Source organism: Ustilago hordei (assembly GCF_900519145.1).
Source record: "Ustilago hordei strain Uho2 genome assembly, contig: UHO2_contig_03, whole genome shotgun sequence".
NCBI lineage: Eukaryota > Fungi > Basidiomycota > Ustilaginomycetes > Ustilaginales > Ustilaginaceae > Ustilago > Ustilago hordei.
Window position 1 is genome coordinate 1,182,008 of NW_024545288.1, and position 19,302 is coordinate 1,201,309.

Sequence of the window (19,302 nt, forward strand, 5' to 3'; positions counted from 1 at the left end):
AGCAAGGAGAGGTCGAGATTGAACTGCGTGAGGCGCTTCGAAGATTGTTCACTTTTTTTTATTTCTTTTTCTTTTTCTTTTTCTTTCTAGATTTTTGGTCTAGAATTTTTAACGCCTTTTTCTAGCTTCGCTCCACACAAACGTCACGAGAAGAAAAAGCTGGAGCAGTCATATTTTGAAGCGAAGATCAGTGCACTTTCCCAATTTTTTGATGTCCATATCTTCTGATCAGTTACCTTCCGACAACTACACCTCTTCACCAGACACTCTTCGACACAGAGCATCGGCATCCTTTGAGGAAGATCGCTCAGTAACAAAGCCGCAGCAATGCGCAACCTTTCAGTATTATTACACCGAGCTATTGCGCTGCCGTCGACTTCTCCGCAAGCAAACCTCAGGATCGAAGCAACAGCCACCGACCTCGAAGACGGCTCAGTTTACGCCATTGCCACTTCTCGCACCTCTCCAAACGCAGCAGATGTAACTCTTACCTTCTTAAGAGCTAACGACGATGGTCTGGGCTTCATGAGGTTTAATTCTTTGCTTGTTCCTGGTCGGTTGCTTGACTTGCCAGGGTCATCGACCGCTGTTGCCTCGACTTCAGGTCGCAGTCCAAGGGATGTTATTGACCTGCACTACCTTTCGGATGGCGGGCAAGAAGCGCAGAATAAGCCAGCACTCTGCACGGTCTCAGCTGGCGGCGACCTGCTTCTTTTGCCACTTCCGAGCGGATATGAAGCTGTCGACGATGCCCCAACGTCAGAGCCTTCCGTGGTGGGAACCATCGAGCAAGGTATTACAGCTGCAGCATGGAGCCCAGATGACGAGTTGATGGTCATCGTAACATCAGAGACACCAGAGAACAAGTCATCAACAAGGAGAAGGGAAGGCGAGAAGGTGCTACTGATGACAAGAGACTTTGAAGTCCTCTCCGAAGTCAGCCTTCGAACCGATAGCTTTGGGGAAGATGAAGCTGTCGATGTTGGTTGGGGCAGCAAGGCTACACAATTTCATGGCTCAGAAGGCAAAGCGGCGGCTGCAGCTGCAGCGGCCGCCGCTGCAGCTGCAAAGGAGAGCAAGATTGACACGCGAGGACCAAGGCTCCCAGACGACGATGGCAGGCCACGCATCAGTTGGCGAGGCGACGGTGCCTTCTTTGCTATCAGCTCTCTCGAACCCTTCCTGGACGAGACCATGACAGAGCCATCATGGCATCGCATCATTCGCATCTACTCAAGGACAGGCGCTTTGTCGGCCACTTCCGATCCTTCAGTTCGCGGAATCTCTCAGACGCTCGCTTTTCGACCCATCGGCAACCTCATCGCAAGCACACAAAGATTCGGACCATCAGACGTAGAAGGTCAGGTGTGGAGTCAGGGACGCAAGGGCAGACATGACGTTGTCTTCTTCGAGCGAAATGGTCTGCGTCACGGCGAGTTCAGCTTGCGAGAAGAGTCTGCCTCCCAACCGGAAGGCACTCAGATCGGATGGAACGAGTCCCAGAAGGAAGGTCCATGGACGCGAATGCACTATGTCCGAGAACTTGCATGGAACGCTGATGGCACAGCACTTGCAGTCTGGCTCACTCGAGTCACAAGCGCTGATCAAGGCGATGCTCCACACGACGTTGTTCAAATCTACACCACGGGCAACTATCATTGGTACCTCAAGCAAGAATTTGTCGCTTCGACCTCAAACAGCAATGTTGAGCAGGTCAAGTGGCATTCTGAGGACCCTCTCCAGCTGCTCGTTGCGCACACTGATCGTGTCGAACAGTGCTTTTTTGCCCTTGAGACAGTCACTTCTTCCGGTCGACCTCCTCTCGATGTCGCTTGCGTCGCTGTCGCGGATGGCGCAGCAGTCTTGCTGACTCCGTTCCGAATGCAGAACGTGCCACCGCCGATGTCGTCGCTCAGCCTTCTGACACCTCCTGCCGGCTCCTCGATGAAGGCGAGCTCAGCTCAGGCAGTTACAGTGCCTTGTCACACGGCATGGTCTCAATTACCAGGCAAAACTGCTGACGATGCTGTTGGTATCAAGGCTAGCGTCTTCCAGAATGGATACGTTCAGGTTTGGCGATTTGAGTGGGGTGTTGTAGGTGGAAAGCTTCAAGTTGGAGGTAAGCCTGTGGCACAGCCAGAACTGATTGCTACGGTACAGCTTTCTGGAGAGACAGCCTATGCTCACCAGATTGCTGTTGCAGGATGGTCTGCATCCTCGCTGAAGGACGGCGAGACATGCAAGATTTCAGTTGCTGTACTCAGCTCCGAAGAACAGGGTGCTGTCGTGGACCGCATTGACCTCGTGCAGGCCAAGAACGCCGATTCAATCGAGGTCAGCTCTCCGGAGTCCATCCAGATGCCGGGGTACGGAAAGCGACGTCTGGTGTCTGACCCATTCGTGCCATCGTCAATAACGTCGCCGAGCTTCTACATCGAAGGAGAGGACGGTGCGGTGCACGTACTCGCCGACTCTGAACCCAAGCTGTTGACAAAGATTGAACGCTTTTGCAATGACTTGCGCATCCTCGCAAGCGGTAAGGCGGGTCAGCATAGCAAGGTCATCGGTCTGGCCTCTAACGGTCGCCTGTTTGCTGAAAGTCAAGTCATCGCAAAGGACGCAACATCTTTCATCCTGGTCGGTGTCTTCTTGGTTTGGACCAACACTTCCCACGAGGCAAGGTTCCTCCCCTTGACCTCTCTGCGGTGGACAGCAAGCAGCAACGATGGAAGAGAACCAGGCAACACCTCAGAAGCTGTGGACTTGGGTCGACGAGTCGAGCGCGGTAGTCGCATCGTCACTGCTGTTCCCTCCGCCATGTCACTCATCCTGCAAATGCCTCGTGGCAACCTCGAAACGATCTACCCTCGCCCTCTTGTGCTCGAGGTAGTCCGACGCAACATCGACGCCAAACGCTACGGCGCTGCTTTCCGCATCTGCCGCACACACCGTATGGACGTCAACATCCTCTACGACCACGATCCCGAGTCGTTCATGGCCAACGTAGCTACCTTCGTCCAACAGGTCGCTGATGTCGACTATCTCAACCTCTTCCTCTCCGGCCTCCGTGATGAGGATGTCACAACTACCCTCTACAAGCCGCTCACAGCTCAGATTGCCCCTGCCGCCGGCACTTCATCTGACACTGCTGGAAGCAAAGCAGGCAAAGTCAACAAAGTCTGCGATGCAATTCGTGCCGAACTCGAAAAGCTTGACTCGCGCAAGTACATCCAATCCATCCTCACAACCCACGTGCGCAAGGTTCCCGCCGATTACGAAGCTGGTCTATCCCTCCTCTTGCGGCTGAAACAAGAGGATCCAGAGACAACAGAAGAAGCGGTCAAATATATCATCTTCCTCGCTGACGCCGATAAGCTGTTTGACGTTGCGTTGGGGATGTACGATTTCACGCTGACACTGATGGTTGCGCAACATGCTAAGCGTAAAGATCCGCGGGAATATTTGCCGTTCTTGCGCGAGTTGCGCACTTTGTCGCCGCCCGAGTATCAGAAGTTCCGTATTGACGATCACTTGGGTCGTCATGCTAAAGCCCTCTCGTGGCTGATTAAGTCTGGGGCTGACCACCATCGCGAAGCATCGTCGTATGTTGATAAGCACAAACTCTACCACGAGGCGCTGGAGCTCTACGGTAATGAGGGGGGAAGTCGGTTGAGAGACGCATACGAGTTGTTCGGAGAATACCTTCTCACGCGTCGAAAGTTCGATGATGCTGGAGCAGCGTTCCAACTCGCCGGCAAAACCAGGAAAGCGCTGGATGCGTACAGATCGAGCACGAACTGGGCAGAAGCAATCCGACTTGCATTTGTCGAAAAGCTGCCCGCATCTGAGATCGTCGCTATGGCTAAAAGCATCGTCGACGAACTAGAGACGTCGCGTCGGTACATCGAAGCAGCCCGTGTTTGCCTCGAATACGTTCGCGATGTCGAACAAGCGGTAACACTTCTCTGCCGTGGCAGCGACTTTTCTGAAGCCCGGCGCATTCTCACGACATACAACCGACTCGATCTCATCGAAGTCACTCTCCACCCACTGCTCATCGAATCAGCAAATACCCTCCTAGAGGACGTCTCCGAAATGGACGACCAGCTCACCAGACAGCTCGGCCGGATCAAAGAGCTGCGAGAGAAACGTGCTGCTATCCAAGCCGAAGGTGGACTCTACAATGGTGGAGAACTCGAGAATGACCCGGCTTTGGACAATTTGGATATCATGTCCGACACATCCACCCAGATGACCCAATTCACACGCTACACACGTGCAACCTCCATCGTCTCGCAGCAATCCTCCCTTGCAACGTTCTCCACCACATCAGGCTCTCGTAAAAAGGAAGCTAAACTCAAGAAAAAGGCAGAACGCCAAAAAGCAGGTGGCAAAAAAGGAACCATTTTCGAAGAAGATTATCTCTACAGCTCCATTCAGAAGCTTCTCAAAGATCGGTTGGGGACGCTACAATCCGATGCGGGGAAGCTTTTGCCGCATTTGCTCTGTGCAAGTTCCAATACGGTTAGGGGTAGAGCAAGGAAGGTGAGTGAGGCGGTGGATGGGATTGAGAAGATAGCGAATGATGCGGTGGAGAAGCTGTGGGATTATAGTAGGGAGGACGATGATGCGAGGTTTGAAGAGTTGGTGAAATTTGAACAGGAGATTTTGGCTGGTGGGGTAGGGGAGAATCCGACGTTGGCTGCGATGAAGTTTAGAATGATTGCGAATCGAAGGGTGCCGAGAGGCAAATTGGAGGTTGCTGATGGACGGTGGCGGATGGTGTTGCTTGATAGGAGTGCCTAATTCACCCCTTCTCCCACATTCTCTCCAACTCAGTGTTCTTCACATTCGATCACAGCACAAATGAAACATGAAAGAATGTTTTGCGATGCTATCTGTGCCCAGTGAGCGAGCTTTTTGACTTTAAATGGAGGCAACAACAGGATGAACAACCGCCTCTTCATCCAACCACTCCATATACTTTGGCAGGAAATCGTCGGGTAAATCTTTTGCATTCCCTATCGTCTCTGCATCTCCAACCACCACCAACTGTCTCTTAGCCCTTGTAATCGCAACATTGAGTCTCTTCTTTTGCGCCAAGAACCCAACTTGTTGCTCTGCATTACTCCTCACCAGACTGATAATAACAACATCTTTTTCTCTGCCTTGCATACTATCAATTGTCCCCAACTCAATTTCCTCCCCATTCACCACCTCCCCTCCCCCATTCTCCGGGGCAGAAAAGCGATGAGAACGAATCACAGAGTGCAACAGCGCCACTTGCGCAGAGTACGGAGTCAAGACCGTAACCTGTCCCGCCACTACCCCTCTCGCGAACAACTCTTCCAGATGCTTCACCACCAACTCCACCTCATGCGTGTTCGATTTGGAGTCCGCCAAGAGGAGACCTTCTTCCGGGGAAGGCGTGGTTTCGTAGAACTCGCATCCAGAGGTATCGTAGAATACGACTGGTGCTAGGAGTTCTTTTTCCTCCTCATCTTCCAGGTCGGTGAGGGGGTGGAGGTTGGAGAGATCGGTGAGACGGATATCGGCGCAGGATGGGTGTGCAGTGAGCTTGGACTCGTATAGGGAGAGGTTGGGGAATGACATGATGGAGGTGTTCATTCGGTATTGGATCGAAAGGAGGGATTTGATCCCTGGACCGTACAGGCCGAGGAGACGGGAGAAGAGGGTTGTTTCGAGTGTTCGTGGTGGTCGGAGTCGACGAGGGGGGAGATCTTTCAGGAATATGGAGGAGAATCGTTCTGCAATGTTGTCGGCGTCATCACTGACTGAAGCTTCTTCTTCCTCTTCTTGCTTATTATTGACTTCCTTTGATGCTTCGAAATCTTTACTCTTCACCTTTGCATTTTTTTCCTTGCTTGCAACCGCCTTCTTTTTACCTTTCTTTGACATCCCAATATTGGACTTAACCGTAGGCGGCAACTGCAAATGATCTCCAGCCAATACCACCCTCCCTCCTTCCCTACACTTCAATATCGGAATCCAACACCCCAACTCCACAGCCTGACAAGCCTCATCAATCACCACCCAATCATACTCCCTCCTCGCCAACTGCTTCCCTCCCGCTGTATGACAAGTCGCCAAAACCACCTGCGCCCTGTCCAAAACTGAGCACGTAACCTGTCTATCCCTCCTTCTGTATTCTTTTCGAAGCTCACGAACTTCTTCCCACCGCTTCTTCCTATCGTTACCCCTAACCTTTGGTTGTCCCCTCGTAGACTTGTTTCCTGCGGGGTTAGAGGAGGGTTTGAGCTCTGACATGATCCCCTCTATCTCCTTACTAATATCTTTCACCAACTGCGCTTCGGAGGATGTGGTACATTGTGCGTCAAGAGTAGAGCTTGCGAGATTGGCGACAACGCGCGCGGGATGACCTATGCGTGTGACTCCGATCAATTTCTTTTTGAACACTTCGCGGTGTTCGGGCGAGCCGACTAGACGTTCGAGGATGTTGTCTACGGCTAGATTCGATGCTCCACAGACTAGGATTCGGACTGGAGCATTTGGCTCTGTGGCGCCGAAGTTAGATGCTACGATCTGCATGATGAGTTCGACGATGGCTGTTGTTTTACCTGTACCTGGTGGACCGTGGATTAGTGAGAAGTGGTCCGCTGAGAGGCAGTGTCGGATTGCGTCGAGTTGAGTGGTGTTGAGGTTGGGGTTGAATGGTGGCAGGGGTAGATCGATGCTTTTCCACGTTGGAGGAGTTAGACCGAACAGCGACCGCGTAAAACTCGTAGCATTACCCGACGATGAGGAGGAGGAGGGCGTGGGCGGTTCGTCTTCAGCCGAAGTATCGCCACCAGCATTAGCGCCATTAGCAAAAGACACACCCAACGTCTTCGCAAGTTTATCAAGCGTATTCTCCAGCCGATCGAAAGTGCTCTCATTCGCCACCTTGACCAATCTTATCCTCTCCGGCAAATCCAGATCGTTACCTGAAACCTTGTTACTATCTCCATTACGAACATCTCTCTTATTCCCTCCTCTCTCCTTGCCCTCCGAACCCAACCCTTTGGCTCCTCCCCCCGCCCCCTTCTTCCCGTCACTGATCGCCAACGTAATTCTTGTATCATTCACCCTATACACCACCCCCGACAACAGTCCACTTTCATTCGTAGCCTGTGGATCAGCTCCGTTATCCAGTACCGCAGCCAAATCACCCGTCCTGAAACTGTGCGGTGGAAAGTTCGGGCTGGAATAATGCGCAGATGGCCTCTCAAACTCGACTAGCAGCTTGGCGCCTACACCAATACGGATGGATGCGACACCGAGACTGAGGAGGGCAAGGCCATGTTTCTCGAGGGTCTTAGGTGCTGTTTTGGAGAGGAGGAGTTTGGATTGTGCTTGTTCTTCTTTTCGTTCTTCGGCGAGGAGGTGCGATTGACGTCGGAACCAGCGGAGAAGGAGGGGTTCGGATGGGGGTTCTGGGATCAGCAAGTCTGAGGACATCGTGAAGTAGGGGGGTTGGGAAGGGTCAAGACCGGCTTGGTTCCCTCGGACGGCGGTAGTGAGGAGAGAAGTAGCAAGCGCAGAAGGTAAGAGGAGTGAAAGGGTGCAACCTAATGAGAATCACCAAAAACTTCCAGACTCGAGCGTGAGGCAGCAAAGTGGAGGTCAATGCGCGAAAAATTGAAAGTCGCACAATTTTCGAACACAGCTCATCAGAAGATCACATTTCCAGCACAGCGCCCTGTCTGTGGTCAAGAAAGGCCAAGTATATGATGGACGATGGAGGAGCATTCTCACAGTCTGGTTTCTGACGATAAGCCTACTTGGACGACGAAAAGCAATTGCAATGAGGCAGAAGATCATTGCGTGAACCATTCGAAGTCGAATCAGACTCGAGCTAGAACCAACACCTTTCGTTTGACTCGACCCATCTTGAACAGATTCGTCATGTATCAATCGTGTTAAGAGCGGGTAATGTTGCTATTGCGAAAGATCTGGGTCACAATTGACGTTCTGCTTTAATCCTTCTTCTTCTCCTCTTTCCCATCCTCCTTCTTCGCATCATCAGCACCTTCCTTCGCCGAAGTTCCATTCGTAATCGTATTCGAAGCCTCCTCCTCGCCCTTCTCATTCTCCCTCCTATTACTAATCAGACCATGCAGCGCAATCACCGCCCTAATCAAACTCGACAGATACACCACCAGCAACCTATCATTGTTATCAACCGCAAACGACTTTGCTGCCTCACTGTTCTTATCCAGATCCGGCAACAGATTGAAAATATCTTGCAAATCATAGATGATCTGATGATTTACCGGCAACTTCCCCTCCACCACCGCCTGTAAATAATCTCTGATCTCCAATAACCTCGATTGCAAACCACGCAAGCTCGATAACTGGCTCGAAACGCGCGTCGACAAGGTTCCCACAGCTGTTGTATCGCGGATATCACGCAAGAGATGCTCTACACCGATCTCTTCCGCCTCCTCAGCTTCGATCGTACTAGGAACATGCATGAATGTCTTTTGCGTTGCAGTTCCATCATCTTTGATCTCTTCCACGGCGAAATAGGCGTCGGTTGGGATTCCAACATCCCTCTGTCTCGGGTTGACAATCACCATGACAGGTCGGGGAATGAATCGCTTCATCAGTTCGTTGATTTCGAGATCCGAGGATCGGAGTCGTGGGCCGGTGTGATACCACCCGACCATCTTTTCGCGGGCATTGACTTTTTTGAACATCTCCATCATGCCAGTAATGTAGTCATGGTCCAAGAACCATGTTTTGGCATCTCGTTCGTCTTCTTCGAAGGGTACTGCGAAGGAGTTGGCGGCGTTGATGGTTTTGCCGTTGTCTTGACCGAGGAGGATACCGACGACTCGTTTGCGCGAGCCTGAGGCTGATCGGGAGGCATGGTCGGTTACGGAGAGAAGCACGAGAGGGTGGATGATGACGTTTGTGCTGGAGAGACTGATTGTCTGTCGGAGTCAATAGTGGAGCATATAGAGCAAAGATGGTCAGTAGAAGGTCGAGCAAGTCCTATTTGCATCCTTGAGATCAACTTACCTCTTGTGTAGTGGCCGGCATCTTGAGGTACTGAGTTCTGTCTTCGGGACTCTTTGACCTGTGCTTAGCTGAGCGAGAATTTCAGCGGGATGAGTGGATCGGTCGATCTTTCGTCAAGACAGCTTGAAGTTGATGCAGATGTATGTTTGGTCGAACGATATGATGATCAGAATGTGGAAGAGATGAGGTGGATGTGGTGAAGGTGAGGAGTGTTGGACTCTGGAATTGTAGCCTGAACTCCACTTCAGGCCACAGGACGACGCGCATGCCCGATCACAAACGCGGGCCTCTTAGCAGCTCACACCAACTCGCCGAGTTCCGAAGACACGGCCGGATTTCGGATTTCGGATTTCGGAGCTTGCGTACTCCACTTTTTACAGAAAAAGCATGTTTCTTCTGTTCTTGTCCTGTGAATGGAGGGTCCAGCTGCTCCCCCACTAGTCCTCTCGTACTCCTACGATCTTTACCCTGGAGCCGCTTTCCTTATCTCTCGTTGCACCTCTAGGGCTGGTATGGAGATGAGCCTGTTACGGTCAAACTTCGCCACGTCAAGGTGCGCCCTAGCTGCACATTACAGCTCGCGGCCTGTCCTACCACGAACTCTCAAAACACCACGTCTGGACGCCCATTCTTCCTCTCGACGACCATTTCACAGTACCACCCATGTACATCAACCTGAACCCAGCACATCGCAGCAAGATCCATACCTTCTCACAAGACAACTCGCCGACGAACTCCGCCTTCCGCTCTTTTCGGCTTCCGGCGAGCAATTACACCTCCTCCGAGACCCTTCACATTTCTACGAAACCCTCAAAACCAAGATCAGTCAAGCCAAAGAACGCATCTTCCTTGCATCTCTCTACATCGGCAAAGAAGAGACAGAGCTCGTCACATATCTAGAATCCGCGTTACAACGCAACCCTGCACTGCAACTGACCATCCTGGTCGACGCCCTCAGAGGCACACGAGAAGCGCATCCAACACCATCATGCGCTAGCCTCGTCTCCAAGCTCCATGCTCGATACCCCGACCGCGTCAAAATTCGACTCTACCACACACCAAACCTCAAAGGCTTGCTGAAGAAGATCGTAGGCAAACGCTTTAACGAAGGTTGGGGTTTGCAACATATGAAGATCTATGGGTTTGACGATGATGTTGTTCTCAGCGGAGCTAATTTGAGTCGAGACTACTTTACGAACAGGAGGGATAGGTATTTGCTGGTTGAGAGGCATAGGGAGGTTGCTGATTATCTCTGCTCGCTGGTGCATGCTGTGGGGCGGTTCAGCTTTAAGCTCGAGTCGATACCGGTACAAGGGAGGAGTGCGGAAGGAGCTTCGCCGGATTGGAAGTTGATATGGGACGGCGGGAAGGATTGTCCGGCACTTTTGGCTGGTCAAGCATCGTTGGAGCCATATGCAGAGCCCGGATGGACCAGCGCGGCGACGAAGTCGTTGGAAGAGTTCACACGTCAATGGCATCACCGCTCGTCCTCTTCCGACTCAAAGACAAATTCAGGCGAGAAGAGTGCAGATACACTCCTCCTACCGCTACTGCAAATGGGACCGCTACACATCAGACAAGAAACACAAGCCATCCCAAAGGTCCTCAGCCTAGGTCTCGAAGCTCCCGACGCACAGGGTCAGCCCCCTAACCTCGGTCTGACATCGGGCTACTTCTCCCTGTACAAACCCTACAAAGCCCTTTTGTTGCGGGCGAGAGCTGCACGAACAGCCATCGTCAAGATCATCTGTGCGGCACCCGAAGCGAATGGCTTCTTCCAATCCAGAGGCGTCTCAGGGTGGATTCCGGAAGCTTACACATGGTATGAGTATCAGTTCTGGAAGGCACTGCAACGGTCGAGGCGCCTCTTGGGCCAGGATGGCAGAGATGTGAATCAAGGAGGAGTGGAGATTAGAGAGTGGAACAAAGACGGCTGGACTTATCATGCGAAGGGGATCTGGTATACACCACCGTCATCGGAGCTGGTGGACGAGTCTACGCCAACAATGATGCATGTGGGATCGAGCAATTACGGTTCAAGGTCAGCTGATTTAGATCTCGAATGCACGTTTTTGATCTCTACCAAGTCGAAGGAACTTTCTCAGAGGTTTCGGGAGGAGTTCGAGACGTTGCAGCGAAATGCGACGGATGTGGTGGATGAGAAGCTTTTCCAACGACCTGAAAGACAGGTTAGACGACGGGTGAAGATGGCTGCTTGGATTTTGAAGGGGATGCTTTGACGAAGGCCTACACTCCATTCTAGTCTGCAGTCCTTCGCTCTTTCCTTTCGCAGACACTACTTTGCTCAATATCACGTAGCTTTAACAACCATGATGCCCAGCATCAACTGATGCCGACCTCCTTCAAACCTTACCTTTGTCTTGTGCTGAGTATCAACTATTCTAAGCGCGGCGTGAAAATACTTCGGAAGTCGGAACACGTACTGCAGGGTTGCTGAGAAGAAACTGTGAACAGTGCAGCAGCAGCAGCAGCAGCAAGTCATTTGTGTCTTAAGCTGCACAGACATTTTCCTTTGCCACTATCGTTATCTCAACCAACGCTCCAAGCACTCACAACTCGCTATAGGTTCAAGATGGAATCAACAGCATCTACAGGTAACTTTGAAGTTCGAAGCGCAACCGTTTCTCGTGTTACCAACGAGACCATGATCGAAGTCTCCCTCTCCCTCGACACCCATCCCACTTTCGCTCCTCAAACCATCAATGTCAAGACCGGAATCGGATTCCTGGACCACGTACGTTCGCCCTCTCCGCCGAGCCTCACCTCTTGATCCCCTATACTAACTCCTGCCTCGCATATTTCATGCATTACAGATGCTGCACGCGCTAGCAAAGCATGGCGGAATGTCACTCACTCTCACCTGCGACGGCGATCTTTGGATTGACGACCATCACACTGCCGAAGATTGTGCCCTAGCTCTTGGTGCCGCTTTCAAGAAAGCTCTCGGACCCGTCAAAGGCATCAAGCGATATGGGACCGGTCATGCTCCCCTGGACGAAGCATTGAGTAGAGCGGTAATCGATATTAGTTCCCGACCTTATTGTGTGGCGGAATTAGGATTGAAGAGGGAAAAGATCGGAGATTTGAGCTGTGAAATGATCCCTCATGTTTTCCACAGTTTTGCGATGGAGGCAGGGGTAACGCTTCACGTGGATTGCTTGAGGGGTGATAATGATCATCATAGGTCGGAATCGGCTTTTAAGGCATTGGCATTGGCGATTAAGGAGGCGATTAGTAGGACTGGGACTGATGATGTGCCTAGCACAAAGGGTGAGTTTCGATACCATGCGGCAGAGGTCGTTGGTCGTAGGGCCTCTGTTTTTGAACACTCCTCCGTCGTCGAGCTTGCAAGGATGCTGACTTCCTCACCTCTTCTGCCTTTCCTTTGCATCTTCGTTCTACAGGTGTTCTCTGAGCCTCATTGTCATGCGTATCCGGCATCCTACCCAGGGAAAAGCAATGATTCTGCTCAAACTAGCTTTCTTTTAGGTTGTCTGTGACCACACCTTGTCTTGTTTGAGCAATCTTGTCGGTTGCTGCTTTGAAAACGTGTGGCATCGATTGGTCTCAAACGACCTCCCCGATCGAGATTCATCCTGTCATCCTAGTTGCCCATCGGGAGAACCTCCATTGCAAATTAGGAAACATCAGAGAGGTCGGAGGCATCGGCCCGGTCGATGCCGAACAATAGACAGAGAAAACTCACATGTGGCTTACATACAGTGGCGGCAAAGTTGTGCATGCGAGAAAAGCACCAACCCCGGTCTACAAGTTGTCGAGTGCTGTTTGCTCGCTCACTTAAAACACCGACCGGCGCGACGAGAACCGAAAAGTCGGAACACCAAAAGCAAGGAACTCTTGATCTTGGCTCTTCCTTACGTCTTCTGCATCGCATCAGCCCTTGCTGCATGTACTTCTTGGAATTGGGACGTCGGAACAGTTGTCGTTCCGTAACTCATTTACAACAAGCTTCTCGGTGACACGAGCTGCTACGACAGCTTCCGGTGTTTTCCCATGATGTTGCTGCTTTTGCCCTTGGCATTCGGATCTGCCATGGCTAAACATCCATCCAAGCTTCTTGGCATGTCCTCGCTGCTCAACTCATTTATATTCGGTCTCGGGAACAATGGCAAATACATACTTCTTCATTGGGCAGGTTGCATAGGCCTAGCAACATGAAACGTGGCAGTCGTTCGCTATTGTCTCCTGCTTGCATCTGCGTCGGTGTCAGGAGGTCTGGCAGCGAGCTCAAATGTCAGCCGCAGGACCGCATCGGCAATCTCACTCTCTCACAACACCACTCAGAACATCATCGTGTGTTGCATCGTGGCAGCTGTCGTGATTGTTGTCGCAGCTTTGTTGCAAGCAGGCATCGGGAAGGGGATAGACGATCTTTGACCGCGGCATTTCGGCAACGGCGTTCCTGCGGTCGGCACTTCAAAAGTGCAGGACCAGGAGCGAAGAAAGGCTAAGGTCTGGTTTGTGAAAATCGTAAAAATAAAAAGGTTTTTTGTTTCGTTGCAAATTCGAAAAAGCGGTCGATTATTTTGTTAGCAGCAGTGTCGAGCCTGATCAGCCGGACTATATGTCATTCTTTGCACGCACGCAGCCGTAGGCAAAACGCGATGCTGATTCTGCCTAGGCTCTCCCTTATGGTAGCGAGACGGGATGGTTGTCGAGTTTCCTCGACACCGAAACGCATCGAAGCAAGGCAAGGGATATCGCACATGGCAACACAACATAACCACAGCGAGAAAAAGCAAGCGGTAGAGAGAGAGAGTGTGTGTCGTGTGCGCGACGGCGGCAAGACCTCCGCAGAAGCATGAGTTGGACATTCATTGATGCTTTTTCTTGCCGCTGCAGTTTCAAGTGTCTTATCTTCTAGGGCACATGCTCTTGACGAGCGCGCTAGCGTCGATGAACCGCTCCCTCTGCATCGACGCAGCTCCCTGTACTCGGTGTAACTGAATTTCTTCGAGACGTTAACTCACTGGCTTCCCTACTATTGTGCCCAGCCAAGAAGCGGAGCTGGTCGACAGTCTAAACATAATGGTCCATTGTGTCCCCATTTGGACTGATATTCGGGCATCAGAAGGGTTGCATCTCATTCTTCTGACTGTGATCTGAGCTTGGCAGGATGGATGGACGCACCAAAGTCAGCATGATGAGGGAGAGAACAAGGCTTGAAGCGGAGGTTCAACGATGCTGTGGGTATGGCGCACAGGGTGTCTCAGAACAACCGCATGTGCGGGTTGAGCGACATTGGAAGCAAGATCCTGGACAAGACGACCATCGCTAGTTTCCCCCCACGATTCTTGTTGCGAGAATTCATACTCCGGTGCAGTTCAGGAACATGACAAGTTGCTATGATGTGAGCCAAGCGAGTGCTCAATTTCAAATCGAGATCGGGTGCCATCGATCCTCTTTCGCACCCGTACTTCGGCATAGAACGTCGCTTGGCGATCATCCTTTCGTCGAGCATCATCGAATGGTCATTCCAGCAGCAGCGATCCATGTCGACACGCGTCAATGAGTAGGTGGTGACTGGCTGGTAGTGATGGAACCAAGTTTGTGGTGGGTCGGTGAATCGCGATCCCGATGCGTGAACGTTGGCGATTTGATTCGATTTGAGCTCGAGACAAGGCGAATCGAGGCGCAAGGGCTGAAAATCGATTTCAGCGTTTTTCGAATTTCATTTCATTTGTGTCTAGTCTCGGTCTCGGCTCATGACACTTTTTCTGCGGTCACCTACAAGTTTGCAGGCGAAACACGTCTCAAAGGCAAAGAAAGGAAAGGAAAATTGCGAATAACGCAACAAGGCGGCGTTCAGCAGTCACAAGTGCCTGTCAAGCTGTCGACACATCGCGAGCCTAGGAGTGTTTCATCTTATCAAACGAACATGTAGCATCAGCTAGAAAAGCTGCCTGACTGACAAGGGAACTCAGGCTGTTGATTGCCTGTCAGAGCTGATGATCGTTGTCGTTTAACTGACGAAGATGTCGGATATTCGGACTACCAGAAAAAAAGATAGAAAAAAAAAAAGAAAAGAAAAAAAGAAAAGGTGAGAAATCGGTGAGCTGTTTTAGGTCCAGCCAGCCACACAAACTTGCGCCGCCCCGTTCGTTCATAAAAAGTCTTAATTGCAACCCAGCCAGCCAGACCAGAGGACCAGTGCACAGCTTGACGAGCTTGCCGCTCTTAGACTCATCTGGTGCTCGTTCCTCCCTTAATGTCAAAAGAGAACTACGCTCAGGCGAAATATACGCCTGCAATCTAGTACAACATCATCATCGTTTGCATTGCATTGCACTGCCAGCCCGATCTACAAGAGCTACTCTTTACTTCATTCGGACCAAATTCATCTTTGGCCCGTTGCGGCTTTCATCAGCCCGGTATGAGGTCAATTGTTCGTCTCATGTCTCGTGTACCGTAAACCGCAAGATCCAGAACGATTTCACTCGCAGGCATGGTCACTTCTTCATAGCATGTCGAGTTTGAGCCTCTAAAAAAGGCACAATGAGCAGATGAGTCTGAAGCATGAAGCTCGATCGACCCGAGAAACAGCTTGTGAGTGTTCCAAGCATGAATGGTGGTGTATACAAGGTCTTTGAAGGTGCAGCTGTCTGGATCTGCAGCTCATCAATCCGAGAGAAACATGAGCACGTCAACGTTAGCGCCTGCAACGTCGACGAGCGGTAGAGACAGTCAGTTATAGTGAAAGAGAGAGGGGGGAGGATAGGTTAGGAGGAATGGAGCTCGAAGGATAGGGACCAGCCTTGACTGCATGATCGGATGGACCAAGAGAGCGTCGTTGGCATAACGAAAGTTACACCACCTCTTATTTTTTTATTTTTTATTTATTCTTTTATTCTTTTATTCTTTTATTCTTTTATTCTTTTTTTCTTTTTTTCTTCTCTTTGGGGTGTTGCATAACGTCGACATTTGGATGTCTTGCACTTGCCCATTTTCTGAGACCAGGGCTGGAACCGGTCGCTCTTTCTTCGGCGCCCATCAAAGGGGCGTGGCTGTGGTGGCTCGGCGGAAGGCTGATGACTGGCTTGCAAATACTCACCCCATCGCCGCCTCGCCCTCGCCGTTAACCTCACTCTGGTGCTCTCAAAGAATGTCGCTGCAGCAGCTCACGACCTCTTGTATGCTGATAGCGAGTGTTACTCTTGTCCGCTCGCAGTCGTGTCTCTCTGACCCTTCAGTTAGTAGATCCAGATGTCCAGACCCCCGACTTGGACATCTGCTCGGTGTACTGCAAAGCCTCTCTTTCCCGTCACCGCTCTCTTGCTCTGTCTCTCTCCCCTGTCGAGATGATGTCTCTCATTCTGTCACCCACATCTGTCACCATCCTTTATGGCACAGTGAAATTACTGTAAAAAACTTGGGAGAGCTGTCTTGTCTCACCTTGCCGGCCTGCATTGTCTTGTCGTGCGACGCTTTGCGATACCGATGCCTCCGAGCCCGGAGCGCGGTTTGAGGGAGAGTGTGTTGCAAATGCTCACCGTCTTACACCTCGTTTTCGCCACAAAGCGGCTTTGCTCTCGTGGTTCTTTTGTCGTGCCATTCTTTCTTCGCTTTGATCGCCTCTTCTTACTTTGGTTGAAAGCAGATGCAGACGCAGCAGGTGGGGTCAATGCTCTGCATGAAACTGTACAGTACACTCTTTTTTCTAGTGGTTTCAGACACACTCTTTCTCTCTCTCTCTCCCTTGATCTTTTGTTCGGCCTTGGCCTGCCGCCGTTGAGCGGGCGGGCGCTCTAAAAATTGCCGCTTCCTCCCCTTTCTCCTGCGTGCGTATACACGAGACCTTGAAGTCTGATGCATCTCATGAGGCGTCTAGCATCCACCGTCTGTATGAAGGCAGTCGTTTCTGGTTTTGTTTGCAGGTTTAAACAACAGTGACAGCCGATGCATTGTCATCTTTGGCGCACCCGCCCGGATCGCTTGCTCATAGCGGCAGTGAATGAACCCTCTTGTGTCTGAATTTGGCTCCCCTCTAGATTCTTTCGCCAATACAGCGACTGTCCCTTAGCGATAGGCGAGTCTCGAACCCAGGTAACCCCCCCTTTCCTCGTCCTGCATTGCATATGGTCTTCTGCTGGCCACGCCGTACAGTGCTGCTTACCGCGGCCTTGGTCTGAGATTGATATTACCCTCGATCTCAACTTGCCACGACCTTCGTCTCTCCCTCCCTGCTTCCTTCCTTCCTCTCTCCATCGACACCATCGCCCTCTGCCCTTTCCTTCAGCATTGCCAACACCTACTCTGCCGTCAATCACCCTACTTGTCCACAACAGGGTCATCACCACCACTGTCGTGAGCAACCTGACCACCTTTAGCGCACGACACACCTACCATCTCAGCGCCAACACAAAGCGAACGGTCATTTCACTCTGAACCGAGCTTATCGTCCGCAATCACAAGACGCCAATCAACTCTGGTTGAGCACTCTCTGACCAGCTATCCGATCACGCACAGTTCAAAACTCGCAATCGACGGCATCCCCGACATCCTTGCTCCACTGTCGCATCAAAGCTCAGTCATAGCTACGCACGAGAACATTGTGCGTGAGACAGGCGGACTTTGATACTCGATCGAGCTGCTTGAGTGCCTATGTCGGATAGATCAGCGAGGCCACGCCCAGCAACCCAGCCAGCTGCATCGCTCTTGCCTTCTTGGCCTCAATTGCCTCAACTAGCATACGCACTCGCTCCTATCCCCGCTACTAGCTCCAGAGCCAGCTCATCGAGATCGGCCTCGACGTCTGCCTCATCACTGCGCACTTTTGTGTTCGAAAGGTCTGCACCTTATCCTACTTCCAGACCATCTCGAAACGAGATGCTCGAAGTACACAGCGCTTCCACCATGCACGAGACTGAACTGTATCGCACTCGACAGGCGCTACAGTCGCATCTGGCTTTGCGTCAGCAACCGGCTTGGCCATCCCGCCATGCTGAATCGCAGCAACCTCGTACTAGCACGAGCAGCTCACATGCTCACTCTACCAGCGTCTCTTCCAATTCGCAGTCGTCGAGTAAGGAAGCGCAGCACAAGGTGTATCTGCTTAACTGCAAGCACTGCGGCAACTTTCTTAGCGATCGTGGTATGAAGGCGGTTTTGCTGCTCAAGCCCAACATCACTCTGTACAGCACTGATATTGTTCCATCGACTTGCGGACCCTTCTTTGCCGGATCTTCGTTCCATGGCGGTGTCGACTCGAACGAGCCACCAGTGGAGCGAACGTGCGAGTGTCTGACGCAAAGCCTGGGTTGCTACGGGTGCGGAGCTCAGGTGGGGTACAATATCATCTCACCTTGCGCTCGCTGCACAAGTAGCGTGATGAAGCACTCGAGAAGCTCGAACGGTCATCGCACCGTATTGCACTGTTCCGAGATCTCAGTTCGGGAGCGTCGATACATTCCTGGCGAGCCCGGTGTTCGAGCGCAGGTGATGCCACCTCCAGCACCTCAGATGCACTGCAGTCCACGACAGGCATATGCAGGAGCTTTGCAGGACGAGCAGATGGGTCAAGCTTCACAGGCCGAGCTCTTCCGTCACTCGAATGCCTCACGTCGCGATGTGTATCGCCTTCCGCATGGACTGGACGAGGATGATCTGGAGGCAGAAAAGGCCGAGATTAATGTTGCACTGCACTACCAGCACCAGCAACAGTACCTTGACCGCGATCCTCGATTCAACGGTCCTCCACCAAGCAACCAGGAGGTCCACATGAGTCCAAGCAGCAATCGAGGTCCTACTTTTTCTTGCTCAAGAAAAGGCCGCGTGCTGAAAAGAGGCGACACTCTGTACTGGACCGACCTGATTGCTGGTGGCGAGCGTGCGCAGCCTTTTGACCCAGATCCGATCCTCGAGAGGCCGATGGTTGGAAGGTGAACCGTCTGCCTTCCTGCTTGCCTCCTGCAGTGATCTAGGAAGCATCCGGATTGGGCCCAAATCCTACTTGCTCGCGAGGTGAATCAAATGACTTGGACTTTGAATGCCTCGTTAGGATTGTCTCCTTCCTCTTCCTCTTTGTCGACGATACCTATGCCTAAGTTTCTCTAATCATTCCGTACCACGTCACTGCTCGTCTCTCTGATGTCCATGTTTGCATTTACTACTGCCTTACTCGTCTTTGCTAATCAATCTTAATCTATCGAACGCATGCTGCGGCTGTGTTGGTAGTGATGAGAATCATATCCGAGCGCTGCAAGCAGGCAATTCCAC

General features: G+C 51.6%; 5 protein-coding genes across 5 annotated transcripts; 3 read left to right on the forward strand and 2 right to left on the reverse strand.

The window, feature by feature from the left end:
* Window positions 1-327: 327 nt before the first annotated feature.
* On the forward strand, window positions 328-4,806 carry UHO2_01970 (uncharacterized protein; the record flags this gene model as incomplete). Its single annotated transcript, XM_041559407.1, has 1 exon — window positions 328-4,806. The coding sequence occupies one exon, from the start codon at window positions 328-330 to the stop codon at window positions 4,804-4,806; it is 4,479 nt and encodes a 1,492-aa protein (XP_041415341.1).
* A 120-nt stretch (window positions 4,807-4,926) lies between these two features.
* Window positions 4,927-7,479, reverse strand: UHO2_01971 (uncharacterized protein; the record flags this gene model as incomplete). Its single annotated transcript, XM_041559408.1, has 1 exon — window positions 4,927-7,479. The coding sequence occupies one exon, from the start codon at window positions 7,477-7,479 to the stop codon at window positions 4,927-4,929; it is 2,553 nt and encodes an 850-aa protein (XP_041415342.1).
* Window positions 7,480-7,997: 518 nt separating this feature from the next.
* Window positions 7,998-9,066, reverse strand: UHO2_01972 (putative RPN8 - 26S proteasome regulatory subunit; the record flags this gene model as incomplete). The annotated part of the gene is made up of 2 exons (XM_041559409.1): window positions 7,998-8,957; window positions 9,046-9,066. 2 exons carry the CDS (start codon window positions 9,064-9,066, stop codon window positions 7,998-8,000), a joined length of 981 nt encoding a protein of 326 aa, XP_041415343.1.
* A 392-nt stretch (window positions 9,067-9,458) lies between these two features.
* On the forward strand, window positions 9,459-11,285 carry UHO2_01973 (uncharacterized protein; the record flags this gene model as incomplete). Its single annotated transcript, XM_041559410.1, has 1 exon — window positions 9,459-11,285. The coding sequence occupies one exon, from the start codon at window positions 9,459-9,461 to the stop codon at window positions 11,283-11,285; it is 1,827 nt and encodes a 608-aa protein (XP_041415344.1).
* Window positions 11,286-17,688: 6,403 nt separating this feature from the next.
* On the forward strand, window positions 17,689-18,969 carry UHO2_01974 (uncharacterized protein; the record flags this gene model as incomplete). Its single annotated transcript, XM_041559411.1, has 1 exon — window positions 17,689-18,969. The coding sequence occupies one exon, from the start codon at window positions 17,689-17,691 to the stop codon at window positions 18,967-18,969; it is 1,281 nt and encodes a 426-aa protein (XP_041415345.1).
* Between the last annotated feature and the right edge of the window lie 333 nt (window positions 18,970-19,302).